The sequence below is a fragment of the Poecilia formosa genome, unplaced genomic scaffold (genome assembly GCF_000485575.1).
Source record: "Poecilia formosa unplaced genomic scaffold, Poecilia_formosa-5.1.2 Scaffold13, whole genome shotgun sequence".
NCBI lineage: Eukaryota > Metazoa > Chordata > Actinopteri > Cyprinodontiformes > Poeciliidae > Poecilia > Poecilia formosa.
This window is the reverse complement of record NW_006799952.1, coordinates 1,414,976-1,435,982: the sequence shown is the minus strand read 5'-3', so window position 1 is coordinate 1,435,982 and position 21,007 is coordinate 1,414,976. Positions and strand designations below refer to the sequence as shown.

At 44.0% G+C, this 21,007-nt stretch overlaps 1 protein-coding gene across 1 annotated transcript in view; it reads right to left on the bottom strand.

The window, feature by feature from the left end:
- Positions 1-92: 92 nt before the first annotated feature.
- znf469 (zinc finger protein 469) overlaps positions 93-21,007 on the bottom strand; it is a 53,699-nt gene continuing 32,784 nt past the window's right edge. Inside the window, exon 2 of the mRNA XM_007545517.2 lies at positions 93-12,718. Within this exon, the coding sequence (XP_007545579.1) occupies positions 1,178-12,529 (11,352 nt within the window). The 5' untranslated portion in view covers positions 12,530-12,718 and the 3' untranslated portion in view covers positions 93-1,177. The remainder of the gene's footprint in view (positions 12,719-21,007) is intronic.

The following is a 21,007-nucleotide window of genomic DNA, read 5'->3' as shown; positions in this document are numbered from 1 at the left end:
CGGCTGTTTGATGCATTTGGTGACAGATGCCGTCCGCGGGGAAGCAGGAAACATTTGCAAAACATTTCAAGAACAAAGGAGGAGAAGAGCGATAAGAGACCAATACAGATCTTTAATAACAAACTGTAAAACAGGCACTTAGTGAACCACTTTACAACCTGCAAGAGACGCGCAGTTTCCCTTTCTTTTCAATGTCATTCATTTTGCACATTATTAAAATAAAACTTTGTCATGAAGCATTACATCAAACAATATTCTACCTACAATACTATACAATGAAGGTACATACAGTATAAACAAGATAAAGCACCTTTGTTGTCCAAGTAAATACTATTAATAATTAAACATTTGGAGTTACGGACACAGATAAATGAGTTCGTCATTTGTGTGTGGTATTATCAGTGCATGGAAAGAACTCCAAATACAGGTCCAGGGACTGCGATGTCCTCATCAGCACCTGAGTTTACGTGTACACCAGAAGCTGTTGTAAGTTTTGAGTTTTTTTCTGCCTACATATGAATGATTTGGTTTATACAGTATGTTCAATAAAGTAGAAAAAAAAAAAAACAGTTGGCTGTATATGTTGTAATTACTACAGATCTCCCTTCTGAGGACATGGACGTTCACATTACATTTAAACAACATGTAGCACCAAGGTGTTTATACAAAAGCCTTATAATAATGAATGTCAACTTAGTACAGTAAAGTGTAAAAACAATACAAAATGAAAAGGTTGGAAGCATGTACTCAAGGTGCACAAATGTCCAAGTAAGGTACGGCACAATTTGGTCCTTTAGCAAAAAAAAAAAAAAAAAGACTAAAAGAATAATGTAACTTCTGTAAAAACGGAGATGCGTTACTTAAAAAAACATTATTTTACTTTCTTTTCAAGTATACTTTTTATTTATTTATTTTTTTTAAAGTCTCCTTTATGCAAGTGATGTTAAAGTCCCCAATGAAATATTTAGTTTCTACCTGTCATTTGTCCTCACATTTGTGTAATAAAAAAAAAACAAAAACATGTACATAAGAAGACGTAAAGTGACTACGGAAGTAATTAACGGTAGTATTTCACATAAAACAGCTGTGCAATTTCATTCACCATAATGACTTGTCTTAAACAATTATAACTGCAAAAATTTACAGACTCTTATTCACAGATCCCCATCCCGCCCCCTCAGTTTATAGATTCGGATGTGTCCTTCCTCAAAGGAATCTTAAAGCTGGTGAGTTTTTGACCAAACAGCTGACTCAAAATGTGGTTCTGCGACTCTGCTGTCCGGTAAGAATTACTCTCCACTGTCCTGACCCCCATCTTTGGCCTTGGCTTGTTTAAAGAATTGTTCATTGGAACTGAAGGCACTTTAGACACGGGAGAATGCACAGATCTCCCAAGAGGTCCCCTTTTGGCTTTGTTCTCCGCGTTTTGAGGTGTAACGGTGTCAGGCTTCTTTGGCGTGCAGCTTTCAAGCAAACCTCTTTTTGCCTGTAAGCTCAAGTTTACATTCTTGCACTTGGAAATTATTTTGTTGCTAACAACATCGTCCCGTACAGAGGAGAGCACGGGATACTCGTTGGCTCCGTCCAGCTTCCTCTGCAGCGAGGGATTTGCAGACTTGCTCTGATGAAATTTCTTCTTGGGTTTAGAGTCAACACCAAAGTTCTCTTGTGTGAAAGGCGAGGACACCCTCTGCATGTTGTTTGTGGATTTCATGTCCTTCCTTCTCTTCTGTGGTTTCACCAAGTCCTTGTCGTCGGTCGCAGCCGATGCTAGAAGGGAAACCTTGGATTGAGGGGCCACCGTTGCTTCCGTCGTCTTTGCACATCCAGCTCCAGTGCTGGTTTTAGTGTTTTCTGGCGTTGGCGCTGGAGTGGCATTATTTTTCATCTGACTGCTACTTTCTTGCTCAGCACCATGAGATAATGCCTGCTGTTTAGTGTCATTACAAGACAATGTGCAATGCCTCTGCTCATCATCCCCCTGCTGCTTTAACTCATCAACAGCTAATTCTGCAGACTCAGGTGTCTGCAGAAAAATTTGATTTTCTGTTGAGCAGACAGAAGAGTTCTCAAAAACTGCTGGAGGCAAATCTGTTTTATCTTTAACTACCTCCTTCTCCCCTGCCATGCTACTTTCTTTAGATGCTGCCCATGAAGTTCCTTCTGCTCTTATACAAACGGATTCATCCTCTTCTTTCACATCACACGATTTAGTAATCAATTTCCTGTCATCCTCCTTCTCCAGGTTAGGTAGCAGAGTCACATCAAGTTCCTCTTTCTTGGGTGTCGCGGACCTGGATGAGCTCAGATGAACGCAGTTCTCCAAGTCTTCAAGCAACTGAGAGCAGTCTGCAGTAATATCCTCCGTCTTCACATTCGCGTTGCTTGAATCGTCGTGGTATTCATTCGGGACGGTCTGAGTGGAGTCATCAGTTGTGGGTGCGCAGGGCTTTGAACACTGCGTGTCAGCGTTCTGGTTTAAGTGTAGTGAGCTCAAACTAGCGATGCCGCTGTCTGAGCTGTTTTCTTGCAGACTGTCAGAGAGAAGCCTCTTCTTCTTACTGGCTGGTGAGTCGCACTCGTTTTCTTTGGAGGCGGATGCTTTGACGGGTCTGAGGACGGCTCTGAATTTGAAAACTTTATTCCCCCCCGACAGGTGCTTCTCCATGTGACGGTCAAATTGCTCTTTTTTTGAGAATGTGTAGTTGCAAGTGCTGCAAATGAACGACTTTTTAATCACATGCATGACGTCTGCACAGAGCTCACAAGTGTAAAGAGTCGTGTGCTTCGAATCCAGGTCGTCCACCTCCTCATGAGCTCTCCTCAGATGCTCTTTGAGCTCCTGGGCCTCCTGGTAAGAAACGGGGCACTTGTGGCACAGGAAGATCCTTTCCAGGTTGTGCACCACCAAATGCCTCTGGAGTTTGAAGGGTTTGGGGAACTGTTTTCCACAGTGGTGGCAGTCTCTTGAAGGATCTTTGCAGTTGGGATGCATCTCCACACTTTTCGGCGTCTCTGTTTTGTGGAGTACCTCGATTGGGGTTAAAGTGCTTTGTTTTCCGCCTCCTCCACTGCTTTTAGTTTTGTGTGCCCTAGTCTCAGCCCCCTCCAAGGTTTTTCCTTCTCCTGCCACTGCTTTTTCCTGTTCTTTAGTGGCTTTGCTTGACTCTCTGTTGGCTTTGCTGGGTCGCTGCTGCATGATCGAGGATATAAAGTTCTTCACGGCCGTTTCCTGCATGAAGCATCCAGAAATACCAAGCATGGAGCCTTGAGACTGTCCTCTCCTGGCAAACTGAGTGGCGTGTTCTCTTAAGTGTTCATTGTACATCCAGACATCTGAAATCTCCTTCAAACACATTCCGCAGGTCCAGATTCCTGTCTTATTTTTAGCGTGCTTTTCCCTCAGGTGGTCTCTCAGCTGCTCTCTGGAGCTGAACTTGCGCTGCACGCACATGTAACAGGTGGGGGGAGGGGATGGGTTGTGGGACAGCTTATGGAAGTTTAGCTCTCCGAGAGTGAGGAACCAGGTAAAACACACTTTGCATTTGTACTGCTTGTCTTTGACTTTAATCCCTCCGTCTTGTCGCTTCCTGCCTCGCCGCTCTGTCGCTTTCCTGGATTTTTCATCCTCTTTTCCATCTGCATCTGCAGTCTCAGAAAAAGGAGCCACTTGGGCATCTTTTTCCGAGTCCAGATACTGTATCTCTGGTAGCTGAAATGTTGTTTTGATGTTTTGTGCGCCGATGGCTTGGAAGGACTGAGCACCCTCCGCAACATGCGGCTCTATCGTGCAGGGAGTTGCTGGCAGAGGCTCTTCATGTTTGCAATCGCTAGGTTCAGAGGTCACTACTGGGCAAGATTCAAAGCCAGTGAAGTCACTGGATGAGCTCCATTCAGATGTAGATTTACTGACAGTGCTTTCAATTAGATTCAAATGATTATTTCCAACCTCACAAACATCCTGCTGATTGTTCTGATTGACATCTGGCACCGGATTGTTGTCGGCCTTTATAGTGCTGTTGTGACACATGTTCAGCATGATGGCATCGTCAATTGAAATGGTCTCATATTCGCAGCGCTTGCTTTGATGGTCAGTGACGGTCTGCATGCTGTGGGGTTCCACGTATTGGTCTTTATTTTGTATGAAAGTTTCAGCAGGAAGGTAATCTGCAGCCGCGTCTGAAGGGATGGATAATTTCTGTCTCTTGTTTCTTTTGCCATACACTCTGGGACACTTTTTCCTCTTAGTTTCCTCGTCTCTGGGAAATAGCTGTGAGAATGTGGTGTCGTCGTCGAGTATGGCCCTTAAATCTGAACTGATGCCGGGCGGACTGGGAGGGGAGGAATTCAGACAGGAGGTGGGATTTAGATTGTTGGTAGGGCATTTCATGTCTGTTGAAACATTTCTAAGAACCTCCAAGCCAAGGCTGTCCTTGGCTCCTTTTGATTCGGTCTCATTGGAATCTCCAGTGATCTCCTTCTCTACAGATGCACTTTCCACATTACTTTCTGCATACGTCTCTATATATGCCATTTCTGTCACCTTTGTTTCTTCAAGCTGATTGTGCGCCACAGTTTCATTCATCTCATTTGGCTCTTTAGGTGGAGTTTGGTTCGTGTTGTTATAAGTGTCTGCAGCGGCATGGTGAAAGAACTCTTCGCCAAGAGCTTCTGGGGCTGCTCTTTCACCGACTTTAACCTCAGGGCATTTGTTTTGCTCTTGCAGAGCACTGCTCTTAAATTCGGGAGTTATGGCTTGAAGTATGTCTGTTTTTAATATTTTCAGGAGCTCGTCAGAGAAGGGGTCAGGATTCAGCTCACTGCTCTTGTTCTTTCTTCCTTTGTTGCTCTTCTTTGCCTTTGCCTGCAGTGGAGGGTTTTGATGGCTTATCTCATCCACTGCCACGCTGCTCATCTCAGTTGCTATTTCCTCCAGGACTGATTCAATCTCCGCCGTTTTAGAGATGAGAGAGCCGCTTAGCTCAGGCAGCCCATCTATTTTGGTTGTTGGGAAACACCTCTGTGAATCATCTTTTTGCTTTTTCACCGGCGCTTCATAAATAAGCGCAGTCCCCTGATGGCTCGTTGTCGTGCCCTGTGTGCATTTCTCAGCTCTGGCTACATGCTTCATGGCCTTGTGTCTCTTCAGACCAGGAACAGTTCGGAAACACATGAAGCAAATCTCACAGAGCACTTTGCCCTGCGGATCGCTGCCCTGTGACTTCTTGTGTGTCGTCTCTTTGTGTGTTTGCTGACCTGCTGAACACGGGGCTCTCTCTGCTGTCAGCTGCTTCTCTGGTGGGAGGGGAATTTTCTCATTTTCACAGATAACGAGCGGTTCGGCTTTTTTGGGAAGAGCCGCATCTTCGAAAGGAGCCTTGTGAGAATCTGGATTGACTGATGCAGCTTTTGTCAGAAGATCAGCTTGGATTTGCAAATCCTCAACAGGCTGAAGTGGATCATGAAATACTGGCAGGCTTGTCTTTGTGTTACCACATGAGGACTCAGTCTTTTGGATGACAGGTGTGAGACCCAGTGAAAAACAATTGAATTTCATACTCTGCTGTAGGACTAGGGGCTCATCAGATGACTGCAGTTTAGCCTCGTGATCTGAGCCAAGTGGCATCGTTGCTTCTGTCTCAGTTTGTTTGAAAATCATTGTGGGATTAACGCTCAGGTCACATGACTCACAGCTTTCTGCGGGTCTCTGCTTGGTGTCGAAATCTTCCTCCGGTTTACTGGCAGGTGATATCGGTATGTAGTCGTACTGATTCAGCTGTGGAGGCTCGTCTGAGAGGTCGTTGTAGTTCAGGGGGCTGAGCTTTAAATCATACATCAGATCACCTTTTTCAACTTCGTCTTTCACCTCTGGCGGTCTGAAAGTGACAGGAGAGGACCTGACCGTTTCAGGTGTTGGAATCATTCCGAGGTCCAGCTGAGGTGTGCTTATCAGAGAGCAGTCCATGTCAGCCGCTCTGCTTATTGAATCGCCTTTTGCTGCCCCTCCGTCGTCCGTGACGATGGGAGATTTTGCATTTTGAGAGCGTCTGCCAATAAATTCGCTGCTGCATTCATTCTTTGCATTTAAATCCCCTTTCGAGTCAAATATCTGTGTGGGTGTTTGGTGAGACATTAATAAAAGAGCACTGGCCGGCGAGGCAGATTCCAAAAAGACGCGGCTTTCTTCTGATGCCTCTCTGCATGGCGAGTTCTGCCGGCTTGCCATGAAATCAACAGGGAGATACTCTTTGATGTCCTGAACATTCAGAATCTCCTCTTGCTCGGCGAAGACGAGGCCAGCGTCAGTTTTTAACGGCTCATTAAACGGAGTCACTTTGCAGGAATCGCCGTTAATGATGCCGTCAGGCTGTGACAGGATCAACAGATTGCTTTGTCCCTCTGCAGATGGGGTGTCGCGGAGGTGTGAGCAGCACCTTTCTGGATTGGTTTTAACCAGCTCAGGACTGCAGGGCTTATCTTTGCTAACCATCTCCAGTGACATATTCGATTTACTGTATGCATTTGAAGAGCTGTGGCTTTCAGACGCAGAGATCGCTATCAAATTGTCTTGCTTTGAAGTCTCAATTACTTTGCCCACTTTCAACTCTGCAGCTTGTGGTGAGCTGAAGTCTTCAGGATTCTTGTTGTCGTTAGTGTAATGTTGCTCCAGTGCTGATTTAATCATGCCTGCCATTTTCTCGCCAATCTGCTGCGTAAGGTCAGCTGGGGCCGGTGATGAAGGATGACCCTCAGGCTGATGAGTGATTTCCTCTGCTGCCTCTGGGTTATCGTGGCCTTCTCTGCAATCACCGTTGCTTTTAATCAGCGGATTTAAATCATCTGCCTTGCTGTCGGCCGAACAGTGAGCAGACATGACATCTGGTTCAACCTTGTTTACTGCGTCGCGATCCTCATCTTGTCTGGCTTCAGGTTCACGCCAGGAAATGGACCGCTTACCTCCAAGCGAAGGGTCAGAGTCCTCGTGGACAGATGACTGCGACTCGTTGTGATTGATTTTAGTTTCATGCTTCTGCTCACTGATATTTGAAAGCAGTGAAATACACTCCTTTGAGGTAATTACCTCCTTTTCGCAGCAATCTTCTCTCTCGGCTGCATCAGGGGCCTGACATTCAGCTTCTTCATGTTGTTGACTGGTGGGAGAGTTGACATTTGGCTCCTTATGTTTCGATATAATAGGTTCTTTTTGGAAGATAGAGTCTGAAATTACCTCCAAGCTTTTCATGAGGTTTTCAGCATATCTTCTTTGCTCTGAAATATCGTCTTTTGTTTCTCCAGGAGTGTCGTTTTCCACTCTGTTGGTCCCCAGATTTACGTCGGGACGGAGGTGCTCATGCTTAAGTGCTGCTGCTTCGCTGTGAATCTCAGGGTGGGGGCCGTGATTTTCACCCACCAGGTCAAACTGAAAGGTACCGGGCCACGGGAGTTCTGGGTTTGTGAAAGTCTCGGAGTGATGGTTTGTTTGATCTGAGCATTTGATGTTCAACCGATTGTGTTGAAGCTCAGAGTCGTCGGCAATTCGCAGCGGTGAAAATTTGCTCATTTGCAGCTGTTTCTGATCCTCGTGGATCAGGAGCGGTGGGCTTTCCAGCTTAGTCGTCTGAAGCTGATTTTCAAGCTCATTTACTATTCTCTTGATCTCCAGCTCGTCCTCTGATGCACAGCTGCTGAGATTTGCGCTGTAGTCAATTATTTTCTCCGGGAGAGACAATGGGATGTGACTGTAATCGGACTTTTTCTCGTTTGATTTCTCGGAAATTCCTTTGTACTGGGATATCTCGTCCCTTAGCACAGGGTTGACCATGAGATTCCAGTCTCTTTGTTCCATGAAAGGAGAATAAGATGAGACAAATGCCTCCTTTTTGTCAGCTGTGCTCTCCACTGAATGGAAACTGTCTTTCTGAATGGGGATCTCTGAGTAAAGGCCACTGTCGAACGCCGTGAGGTCCCCGAACATGGAGGAGGTGTCGAAGGAAAGCGGGGATTTGATGAGGCCTTGCTCCTGGTCCATGGGGTAGGGCATGAGGTGGAGTGCATCTTTCTGTATCAGTGGGCTCTGGCTTCCAGTCGGGGACAGGCACACATCATCCATCAAAGATGTGCAAAGAGATGGGGGTCTGTGTGCGTCTAGGTCATTGACCAAAATAATTGCCTCTTTCACCATGCAGACACTCTCACTCTGTTTCTCCAATGTGGCAGCGCCTGATAGCCGGGGCTGTGCAGTTTTTGGCCCCTCGCCTGTTTTGTCCTTTGTGTTTCTGTCGACATTAAAATCAGCTTCTCCTGTGATAACGGGAGGCGGCGACTTAACCTCCAGAGTTTTTTTATCTGTGCTTTTGCACTGTGTTGGTCCGTCTTTGCTGCTCGAACTGTCTGTTCTCTGCAGGGTGTCGGCAACTGAGCCGTTGTCACTTTTCTGAGGCACAGCTTTGTCTCTTGATTTGGCCTGAGAGCTTCCTCTTTTTTCAGAGTTCTTGTCTGCCTCTTTTGCCTTTTGTGTAGGTGGGAGCAGATCAGGAAATTCTTGATTTGAATATTTCTCCGGATCTTCTGCAATTCCCTTTTTGTCAGAACATTTTGTCTTGTCGATGTTGTATTTCTTGACAGATTTAGTGAATGTCAGTGCAAGTGTACTGGACTCTTTAAAAAGCTTCTGCGGGTTGGATCTGTCATGGTGTTTCTGCTCTGGAGAGTCTTTCTTTCTCTCACTGTCTGAGTCAGTGCGGTCAGTGCTTTTGGGGCTTACAGATGTGCTGAGGTCGCTGCTCGTGGACGATCGGCTGCCTCGCCTCCTGAGCCTTTGGTGTTTTTCTGGTGTTAGAGACAGCTCCTCACTTTTCTTCATCTCAAAGCACTCTTTGGATTCATGTCTCCACGCCGCCTTCTCTCTCTCACTTCTCGCTCGCCATTTACACTGCTTGGTGTATGTGTATTTGCAGCGGCTGCTTTGATTCAGCCGGCCTTGGCTCGCTATCTTCACAGGCTTGCACTCATCATCCGAATCGGATACGTAATCATATTCTCCAAAAGCGGGATTCTGCACTGTTGGAGTGAGCCGCTCCATCACCAGGGAAAACTGGAGATTTTTGGTGCCTTTAACGTGCAGCTTGTGGAGTTTATTTTTTTGCTGCACTATTTTGTGGATGAGTTCTTTGCTCCAGGTTCCCCCTCCAGTGCTTTTCCTTTTGCTTTCTTTAGCTGCTGCTCTCGAGGTTGGAGACGTGGAGGCCTGCAACGCTGCTGACCCCCGAAGTGCAGAGCTGTCCTGAAAGCTTTTTAAGCCACAATGCTCGGAAAACTTGCCGGATAGGAGAAACCTTTGTGAGCTCAAGTTTTTGTCCTCGCTTTTACACAGCTTTCTCGTCTCTTTCGCTTTGCTTTCTTGTTCTGATGCCTTATCCATGAAGTCGATTTCTGAATTTTTATGAGATCCATCTTTTTTAATGTTAACTTTTTCATCCTCCTGCAAGCTCGCAGCCATTTTCCCTTTGCTCTCAACATGAGAGTTGTAACACTTTTCCTGTGCGAAGGATCTTTCGTCGGCTGCTTGCTTAGTTTTGTTCTCGGGGAGTGCAGATTCTTTAGTTTTCAAACATATTTTGTTTGAGGATGTTTTGACTGTGGTGAGGTCATCATCAACAAATGCATCAATAAAACTGCTGTCTATCTCTGCATTGTCTGACTGATATCCGAGTCCATTGAGAGCTTCTGTTATTAGGCTGTCTAACTTAGCATCCTCCATCTCCAGCTCTGGCAGCGAGACATGAAGGTTACCGGGACCAGAGAACAAACCCAGCTTTAATGGGTCATCTTTGGCGTCTCCTTTTGTTTCACTGTCAGAAATCAGTTCTCCATTTTTGTTGAGGCCCAGCAATGACAGGTGAAGGTCGGATGGACACCTTGAGAGAGAAGTACTCGACACGGCTAATGCTGCTTTAACCGGTTCTGCGTGGAACTTCCTGTTGTCCTCCAACTTTGATAAATCTTTGAGCTCGTTTTGCGTAAGCGTGTTCTGAGCGCAGTACTGCTTGTGGCCTAAAAACGAAGCCAGGTTGCTGAAATTCTGATCGCACTGTTTGCACGTCAGGAGAACATCCAGCTGATCCAGATTTGCAGTGGCCAGTGAGCTGGCTAGGAGCTGGTGTGCAGAATACGGAGGAGGAGGCTGGTGGTGCTCCACGCCGAAACTATTCACGTAGCCTTTACTGCTGTCCATTGCTGTTTTTGTATGTGTGGTGTTTTGCAGAAAGTTCATCGTTTCATCTTTGGCTCTGTCTGGCACGTAGGAAAGGCTACGTGGAGCGTCAGAATGAAACTGGTGGGAATGTGTGCTCATGTGATCTGACTGCAACTGAGTTTTGCCTTGTGGAGGTTGGTAGAACAGGTGTTGTGGGGCTGACTTTGTCATCTGACTGTCGTCTGAGCCAATATTGACGGGGCTGGTGGATGCTGGAGAGAGGGAGGAGCAGGTGCTGCTTGATGCAGGGTTATGGACTGGAGATGGCAAAGGAGATTCATATGGTGACACCTTTAAAAGCCCCAAGGGCGGGACCTGCAGTGGTGGGTAGCTGTAGTTTCTCGATGGACCTGTCGGAAGGGTCTGATTGAGTCCAAAGTACCCTGACTTATTCTTGGCCTCGCATAACTGCGTGTGGTTCATTTCCAGTTTAAAAGCTGAGACAGTGGTACTGTTGTGTTTTACACTTTCGTGTCTCTGGTTTGAAAGAACGTCGCCACTTCTGCTGCTCTGGAATGAGTTGTGCTTGTGCACTTTACTCTCATCCTGCCAGTCAGACGGCGAGACCATGTAGGCGATTTTCTGATTGCTTATTTGCCTCGATGATTCTATCCTGTTGAGGTTCGGCATGGCAGAGTTTGGCCGTATCTGCTGCCAGGGCATTCTGTTGCTTTTTGATGAGTTTAGCCTGTGGTCTATCGTTGTCTGGTTCTGGAACTGGAACTTCTCGTTCATGACAGAATACTGAATGGTGTTTTGATCTGCTGTTGAATATGTCTTATTAGGTCCCTCCCATGAGTGCGACAGCCTGTTCACGACCTTACTGCTGATGGATTTATCGAAAGGTGAGGAACCCGTGTGAATGCTGCTGGGTGCAGGGTTGTTGAACGTTCTGTTAGGAAAATGCATCGGGGAATCTGGACTCTGTGAAATATTTCTTGCATGCACACCAGCCTGCATGAGTGTTCTCTGGCTGGCAGCTGCATCTTTGGGGTGACAGTTTCTCTTACTCCCTGATGTGAAGGCTGCATCCTGACAATCTGCCTGAGAACTCATGTCTGAGCTCTCAGGTAGAGCGGTCTTCCCCTGTTCTGACTGCTGTGAGCTGGAACCTGAGCTGTCACTGCTGGGTGAGTCTTCACTCTGAGTTCTGGAACACTGGATGGATGATGCCACCCCCTGAATAAATTGGGGCTGCTGCGGGTTGGGATAAGAGCTTCTATCTGGCTGATGGTCGGTACTGAACTGAGAGCTGTTCTGGGAAGTGCTTTGCCCATTTCCAGGTGAGAAGGAAAAAGAGTTGTGGCTGATATGTGGCTGGGGGTTCTGTTCACAGGCAAAAGATTCAGAGGTTGATTGCTCCAGTAAGTGATATCCTCCATACTGAAACTGAGCAGGCACAAATGCACTCGCCTTACTGGTTTCTGAGAGCGCAGTGGATTTTTGTGATGAAACCCCATAATTAGCACCATTATAGGTCCGTTCAGGCGACTGCCATACATTTGAGCCACTAAGTGGACACTCAGTCATCATCAGCTGACTACCAGTCTGCGTGCTGTTAGTCTCCATCGATGCCTGCTGCTGTTGCTGTGGCAGAGGTGGGTGTGAGTGTGATGATGCTCCGCTTGAGGAACCCAGTGCCTGTGAGGTATAGCTTGGGGAGGTAATATTAGAGGGATTCTCCTGGAAGTAGCGGCTGTAGCTGAGCTCCTGCTGCTGCAGCTCGGCCTCTCTCTCTGGCATGGTGGGAATGTTGAATCTGTAGCTGCCTGAGACTGGGCCACGGCTGGGTTCCAGCTTCTTGGGTGGCAGAACCTTCTGTTGTGGGTAGGCTATGCCAACGGTGCGTGGATTTGCAATGCTTAGTCTGTACAGCTGCTGCGGGTTGCCACGCTCTGTCTTCCCTGACCGCTTCCCCTTCTCTCGGCTACGACCCTTTCCACTTGGTGACTGGGGACTTCCTTTCCCGGTCGACCAAGTTCTGTCAGTGACAAATTTTGATCTGTTCTGCAGTGAACTGAAGTCAATCTTCCCTGTCTGCTGTGGCCGTATAACAGCTTCACGCTGCTGAGGACAGTTCCTTTCTTTCTCTAGTTTTTTAGTCTTGGCCCCTCCGGTGCTGAGCCCGACCTCAGTGCCTGTGCTTGAAAAGTGCTCTGAAGACGCCTTTGTGGTTTTATCACTCTGCTTTTCCAGCGCCGTCCCCTCATCCTGCTGTTTGGACTCAGCATCCAGCTCTTTGACTGTATGCATTTGCTTAGTCTCTCCTGCCATGATGCACAGTCAGTGCTGTGAAGGCCTTGTCCTCAGAACTGCTATCTGGGAGACAGGGACATCATCTTCTGGGTAATGGGATTCAGCAAATGTCCAGTGGCAGGAACTGCAGGGACAGGGCCGCTCTCTGCAAGCTCATCTCTTCACCCTCATGGTGGACTATGGATCTGGCACTGAAGCAAAGCAGACCTGGAGGTAAAAGAAAAGAGGAAAAGATTGATATCTTTCACTTCATAATGTCTTTTTTTGTGGGTCTTTTTAAAACCTGGCAATATATTTTTAAACTGCTAAACATGAGCTTATAGAAGAAATTTGAAATATATTTTTAAATATAAACATATATCTTATTTTTTTTTGTCTAGACATTCAAACTGAAGGCAAAGCTATGAATCTCTTGGCAAAACAAATACATTTGAAGAGTTAGGGTTCAACACAGGTATAGAAAAAAGCTTCTTTATTCAGATTTTGATGAGGGCAACTGTGCCAAAACTGAACAAAACTAGGGAATAATCTTATAGTGAGGTATAATAATAATAATAATAATAATAATAATAATAATAATAATAATAATAATAATAATAGCTGTTACTTTCTTGTGAAATATTCTTCATTGTGTTTTCTATTTTTGCCAGCAGAGAGCACTATTGCATCATTACACTGCAATGTGGTTGATGCACAGGATTGAGTGTAATTACGGGGATTTTAAATAATCACCATACTCCTATTTCCACTCATACTGCTCCTATAGAACCTATTATTAAATTACCCACTTCTGAAGAAAAGAACACATTCACGAAAAAAGAAAAAAACACAGAGTAACATTACTGTTCTTTCAAAAAAGCAGAGACTGGATGGTACATCAGAGTCTGGATCCTCAATGCACACGGTCACAAAAGACTGTTTGCATTTCCTAAAAATATGAAATGCACTAGAGTACTGAATATAAGAAAATATGGTGTGCAGATCCAAAAGGTTTTGCCAGTAAATGAATCACAGGTTCCTTAAAAGCAGGGACACAATGCCACAGTGTTCTGCTGCTACAGAAGGCTTCAGGTTTAGATCATGGAGGAATATCATGGATTAGTCAGCCAGCCCTTAGAAAGTGAGAATTGTGGGCATGCTGACGTTTGTTGCCTTTCCTCAGGCATCCCAGACACAACTTCTCAGGTCTGGATTTACTTTGGCCTTATGATTCTTTTGAGGTCTGACCAGATGAAACTTGGACTTAGCACCAAAATGGGATTTCTAGGTCTGGTAATGGAACTTCCATCCAATGTTCTTGTCTGTGTCCCCTGGCCGTCAGCAATGCCGGGGGAGGCCTGCGGTCAGAGAAGCTACAACTCATCTCTGTGTCAGCTACTATCCACTCTACTGAAGAGTCAAAGAACACTCATGTAGCTTTACTTTAAAATAGTCTTCATCTGTGAGAGGGAGCACTAATTCTAGTCCGACTGTATAAAAAGATTGGCATCGGTTGCACGGAGCCTCTCACTTCAGTAATGACTATTCTGAAGACTGTCAAACACACCTACTGTGAGATGCGTTTTTTCCCCCTCCATCTACCATAAATTTTCCAACCATCTGAGGACTGGTCAAATGTGCAAAGATGAAAAGATACCATAAATACATCCATCCTCATAAATCTCTCTGGAGATTGTGTTTTTGAAGCACTCAGGGTCATTTTGGGCTCAACACCTGATTTTGTTTCCTACCTGAAAGGCTTTTTATCAGTATAGGGTCTTAGCCACTATCCTGTGTTAAAGCGGTAACTGCATTACATGAACTGTTCTGAGTTCTAATGTATTTCCCCTTTAAAAGTAGGAACACTAAAAAGTTTAAAAACGTATTAAACATCCCCTTTCTCATGGAGACACTTAGGTTTACTGACTTACCTCTGTATAAAGTTCCATGCATACAATCTATTGAAAAACGTTATTCTTATTCTTGACATATTTGTTTTGCAAAAATATATTTATGATATGTACCTAGATAAAGTAGTACATAATTTTGTAGCAGAAAGAATAGGATCCTGTCAGCCCATCTTTTGTAAATCACCTTTCAGTAAAGTTATTGTTGTAAGTCTGTGTGTGTTCCAGATTTAAACTATTTTTCACAAATTCCTCTTTGGTAAACCAGTCGACTGTAGCTCTTGCTCTATGTTTAGGATAACAGTTCCACGAAAAAGGGAACCTCTGTTCAAGTCTCAAGTGTCTTCTTCCTTTCAACGCTGACCAATGCTAAAAAAAGCTCCCCTCAGCATGATGAAGTTCAAAAAGTTCAATCTTGATCTCATTGGACCAGAGCTTCTTCTTTCATGTGTTGGCAAAGGCCCCTTTCAAGGCTTGTGGAAAAATTCAAATTGGAACTTTTCTAGTGCTCTTTCAACAATGGCTTTCTGCTAAACACTCGTCTATAAAGTTCAAACTGCGCAAAACTCATCGGTGCCCAGTCAAAAGATTCTTTCACTTGAGCTATGGATCTCTGCATTTCCTCCAGAGTTACTATGGGACTTATGAAAATCAGAATTTATCTTAACACTAAATTACACCTACGTGGAGTCTTCTGAAAGAAGACCAATAATAAGACTTCTGAAAGTAAACAGCCACACTGGATTTTACTTAGGAGTGTCTCAATAAAGGGGGCAGACAATAAATGTATGCCAAGCTTTTCAGATTTTACAGAAAACCTTGTGTTATTTTCCTTCCTCTTCACATTTATGAAGTGCCCTTTGTTGGTCTAACACAAAGTGTTAGTCTAAGCCAGGGGTGTCCAAAGTTGGTTATCGAGGGCCGGCATCCTGCATGTTTTAGTTCTCTCCCTGGTTTTACACACCTGCATCAAATGATGGCTCGTCAGAAGGCCTAAGGAGAACACTGACTTGCTGAGGAAATTGTTACTACCACTAGGGAGAGAACTAAAACATGCAGAGTGCCGGCCCTTGAGGACCGACTTTGGACACCCTTGGTCTAAGCCCAATAAAATATGCATAAAGTATCTGGGATCATGTGCCAAAATGGGAAAAGGTTCAAGGGTAATGCATGCTTTTGCAGGCGCTGTAGCAATTCATAATTTGACTAATTATGTTACATGAAAAGCAAAAATTTAGTGTGATGAATCTTTTTTGTTAAAACTGTATGAAGTCAGCCACTTTCAAATTTACAATGACAAAGACAAAGTAAAGAGTTGCAGCACCCAGACAAGATAAAACCAGTAACAAGTGTTCAGATCCCACCCAGCAATACATGTGATTAACTTTTCTTCGTCTGATGTTTTTCACCCTGTCTTCTAGAGGTATTTAGGTATTTAACAGGTTATAAGGGAACCTTTAGACTGAGACCTAGTTGGGTTTTGGTCTGGTTGTGAAAAATCACATCCCCTTTACACCTCTCCACAATGTGAATGCTAGTGTCTGCTACCAACTCTACCACAGGTTGGAGAAACTGGGGTTAATGGCCCTGCCAGCATTTCCAGCGGGTAACGCTTGATCCATTACCGCAAAGTCAACAGTGCTCATAAATCACAGCTCCAATTGTGTTTGCCTAGACTGGCTGTTGCGGTTTTGGCCTTTGAATGAATGCCTCCAACAACAAAAAGAGCAGTATGAGCATCACAAGGACTTTAGAGAAGTAGCACCAAAGCCTGAGCTGTCAGCTTGCAAAGAGTGAGAGGTCATTTATTTCCTTTCAGAAACCTTGTCGACTTCCCCTGCCGCCCTGTGCGGCTTGATAAATCTTCCCTTGCACTAGCCTCCTTCGTATAAGTCAGAGTTACTTCATACAGACAGTTTTAGCTTATTAATCTGCCGCCTTCATGGCGTCTTTGGTATGGCTTATTCAGTTTTATCTTAAAAAGCATAAATTGCTCTTGGACTGTGTATAAAGAAATTGTGGTGATGACAGTTTTGCAAGCTGGGCACAACCTGATGTCAAATCCTCAGCGACTAGTCTGAAATTTGTTCTATAAAATTGTGTTTTAGTGGAGTTTTTACAAGTCAATTAAGATGCATGTGCGTATGTGTGTTCTTTAGGCCTCCTGTCAGATCCCACAGTTTCTGTGGCGCCCCATATGGCTTGACCACAACACCACCCCGATGCGTGAGACTGCTGAATGCATAAGAACTGGTGTATTTGTGGTATCAGCCCATCTGTGTTTTGTGTGTGGGCAAGCAACTAACCAGACTAAAAGTGGATAAACTTCCCTTTTTTTCCCCTTTTCTTCATTACTCTCACAGGGTTGTGTGTTGATTTCTTGCAGGAATGAGGGAGTGGGTGAAAGGTGCTTGAATGAAAAGTCAATTTCCTGAGTCTTTTTCCTGTCATTTTTGTGGGGGATGCATGTGGTGTTGGCTTGGGTGAATAAATGGAGGTAGCACTGTGAAAATCTCTGTCCATTCATCACATCAGTCCCTTATGTAATTGCTTCGGGAGTTTTTAAGGCGTAAAACGTCCAATTGAACATTATTTTTCTTTGCATTCCGGGTGCTTTTGAACTTATTTTTCACAAGTGGGTGACTAGAAACAAACTCTCAGGCCTATAAATATACATCCACAGTATCTGAATGTCATTTGTGTCAGAAACTTGTACAGTAAAGACCTAACACGGGAAACTGGAAACCTGGAAGACACCCACCTGTATGACTCATACTTCAAATCTTAAGTACAGATTTTTTGTACTTAAAAAAAAAAAAAAGATTCCTTGACAAAGTGATAAACATGCATACTTATGGCTGCTGCTAAGGATGATATATAACCAGGAGCAAAATAACATTTTGTCTTTGAAGTTGGTCTTTTAGAAGAAGGACAAAGAAAATAATCAGCGAACTCATTAGGGAGATATTACCAAGGATATCATTGTGATGGCAAGGTGACTGGATCAGAGAAGTTCCAATCCTGCAGCTCTCATCACGTCTTCCCAGTCAAGAGGAATCTGAATGATCCAAGGAAGGAACAGTGGCGAACCACTAACAGTGCTAAATAGTGCTGAAATAATCTGGAAGTGACAGCTAGCCTGTGTCATACAATCCAGTCGTAGAGCTGCTGCAACTCAGATTGATTATATTTATAATAAAGAGGTGGCAGAATACACAGCCCTGAGCCTAAGTAGATTTCAGCTGTTTTATATGCTATTACATGGAATAATATATTTCCATACCCATTAACCCATTACTTGCATTAACCAAGACATACATAGTCACTATCTGCTAAATAGTCTAACACCTCCAGACTCCATTTTTCTAAAGGTAAATATTACTTCTTAAGTTCCTTCAGCTATGTTCAATTATCCCACCGGCAACAATTGTTGCCAGATATTTTTTCTAACTTCTGAACCTCTAAAAGAATTATTTTGACTTTTAGCAACTAATTGAAGTTTTTAAGTCAAATAATGGAGTGTCTACTCTAAGCAATATCAATTTCATGTATCTAGTGTGAAAGGTCACATGACTTCCTGCCTGTAATGCTGGAAAAAAAAGGGATTAAACAGGTTAAGCATGGAAAGCAATTGGTAGCACATAAAATAGAAATGAAGGGTGATTCTGCAAAAGTACAGAAGATTAATTTTCACGCTTATATCAATTACAGGAATTACAAACGGTCTTCTACCAACATCATAGTGCCAGATAAAACAGAACACCTCCAGGGGTTTATTGGAGACCCCGCCTCAAAAGATCCCAATGGTTTTAAAAGCAAAAGGTTATGGCCAAAAATTTCAGCATGCGTTAAAAATAAGTGGAAAGAAGCAGCCCATTCCTATTTTACAGAACTAGATCTTCAGCAACAGCAGCCAGTTACGATGTGCAGTAATATTTTCTTACTGTGTGGACAGCGCATGCTGGCCACACCCATTTGACTAGACATGGTAAGAAGTGATATAAAAGTAATTCTGGTTCACACTGAGAATTTTAAGTTGTTGTTTTTTGTTTTTTTTTATCTATGCTGGGCCTCAACAGAATTGTGCCCTGAATGGAAATCACATCACCCACATCAAGACTTAAGAAATGTGTCACACTTTTGTTGACCAACTGCTGTCAGGGAATCAACTCAGTAATCTTTAACAAACATACAAACAAATCAGCACTCTTCTGCAAATGGTCAATTACTCAACTGAAAATAATAGCAGCCTACGTCTAAACTACTTCTACTTCTGGATGGTCTTCAGAAAGACTAAAGAAAATAGTTTAAGACGACTTGTAAAAGTAAAGATTTGAGAGATGACTTAAGACTTTTTCTTCAAAGCTGTATGTATGACAAAAAGTTGTGGAAACAGCAACACTCCAAAAGGCACAAAGCTCTTGCAGAGCCAACAGAAAAGCAAGAGCAGGGTGAACAATCCACTCTCACAATGACTTCTTTTATAATAATGTAAACCAATAACTGGCACAAACAGAAATTTCTCAGCGTGTTCATCTTTTCCAGATGCTTGCACACTGAAATATCATCACAAAGTGGTCTCAGAGATCAGAGAGAAGGCAAAGACAGATGAAGATGAGAGATGATGAGGTTGGAGTCAATGGAGAGTAAAGGTAATGTATTACCAGGATTGCAGGGAATGCCATTAAAGAATGGGAAAATGGTACAAAGTGGTGAGTGTTAGAAACCAAACAGAGAAGGTGGGGGTAGGGGAGGCAGGCTTTCTGCGTGCGTAGTTTGGTAGGCTGTGAAATGGAAGTGATGGAGAGGGGGGCTGCATCAGGTGGCAGAATAATAAGCGTCTGACTGCTCCCCTCACACCTCATCCAGCACACGTGGTCCAGCGTTCAGGGAATGCACAGTGAGAACGGCTGGCCTAGGGCCCGTGCCGGGGCGTGCCGCCAAACCTCGGTCAGCTTGCCTGCCTACTCCTCTGTATTTTTGGAAACATCTATTATGCAAGCATTTTCGGCTTTAAGATCTCAGCATTTTTGTCTGTTTGAAAGGAGGAGAAGAGGAGGGGAGATACGCCGGAGAGTTCAAGTGGCTGTCACAACTCGACGACCACACACTTATTAAAACAGAAGCGCTTGATGTGGATGCGCCAACACTTGCTTCCTCTCAGAAGTTTGCGACTTCAATTCCTCAGTTTCTGATTAAGACAGCATAATTAATGAGTCATCTGCCAGAGGGCTGGTGACGTACTGTCAGAATCCCTCGGAGCATTTGAAAGATAGCAGCGTCTCTGCACTTCAAATGAAACAGTGAGCACAGTTATCCTTGTGCCATCAACCCAAACCCCACCCTTTGCACAATGCGGTTAGCTGCTCAGTGGGGAAGATACAGGCAGCTCTACTGTGTCTGTGCACATCTGAGTGTGTGTCTAATGGGTTTTGGCGTGTAATTCCAGAGGCTCCCCCTCACTCTCCCCTCACAAGATTTTCCTGCTTCTCAGACAAACTTTTTCTTTTCTTTTCTAACCACTGGATTCTGGACTCAGTCTGTTTCCATATTACAAACCACAACATTCCACAAACATGATGGAATCTTTGTTTTAGAGCAGTAAAGGTTATTTTTTCCCCCCGTTATTTGACCCAATTTTCCGGATTTGCGCATGTTTATGGAATATTACGTGTGCGGCTGGAAAAGAAATAGCTTCTATGCAATAGAATGAAGAACATGACAAAGTAGATAAGGATATTAGCGAAGGGTGGCCCAGACAAAATTTCCTGGCTGAGACGCATAGTAACAGTAATTTCATCCTTAATGGACAAAATCCGGATTTCAGGTGTTATCCTTATTTATTCTGTCAATATTTGCTTGTCCTTTCTTCTGCCTGGGCTGAAGTATTCAGTTACGTCTTTAAATTGTTACAGCTTTATTAAATGGAAAGAAACTGAGAGAAAATGAGAAGAGATTTCATTAACATGAGCTATGCAACCTCCAAAGTAACTGCCACACTCACGTCTGGGGTTGCACTGGTGCACATTCAGGGTGATTTTAATCAGAGTACAGTTAATAACATACCACACACCAAGTTGCAGGAGAAAAACATCTTAACCTGTAAAGCCTGCAAAAATACTAATTAGTAAAGGTCGACTAAATTAATACTTTATGCAGACATATTGAAAAAACAGAGACGATTAAAGATCATCTGGTTAAAATTTCCTAATTTATGCACACATTAGTGTGTCTGTATTTCCGCAGCAGACACACCTTTCACCCTCAGTGGGATGATGATTCAGAAGCAAGGGCTCGACACAGGCAGAGGTTATTTTCATATTAAACATGAAAATAACTATCTTCCAGAACCTCTGGAGGGAGGTCCCTATCTCATCAGCAGTAGACAACGCTCTTTGCATCTTTATTTGGTGTAAATCCAGATTAATGTCTCCAAAGGCTGAAGGTAATTGGTTGTGTGAGAGTAACACTTAGAATCCTCTGTTCACACAGGAAAATCAGTTGTGGCACACTGCCAATTACCTCCGTGAAATAAATATCAGCTTATGTGTAAATGACATCCAAATGAAAATGTAGTAATATTAAACTTAATAAAAAATACAAAATCGCA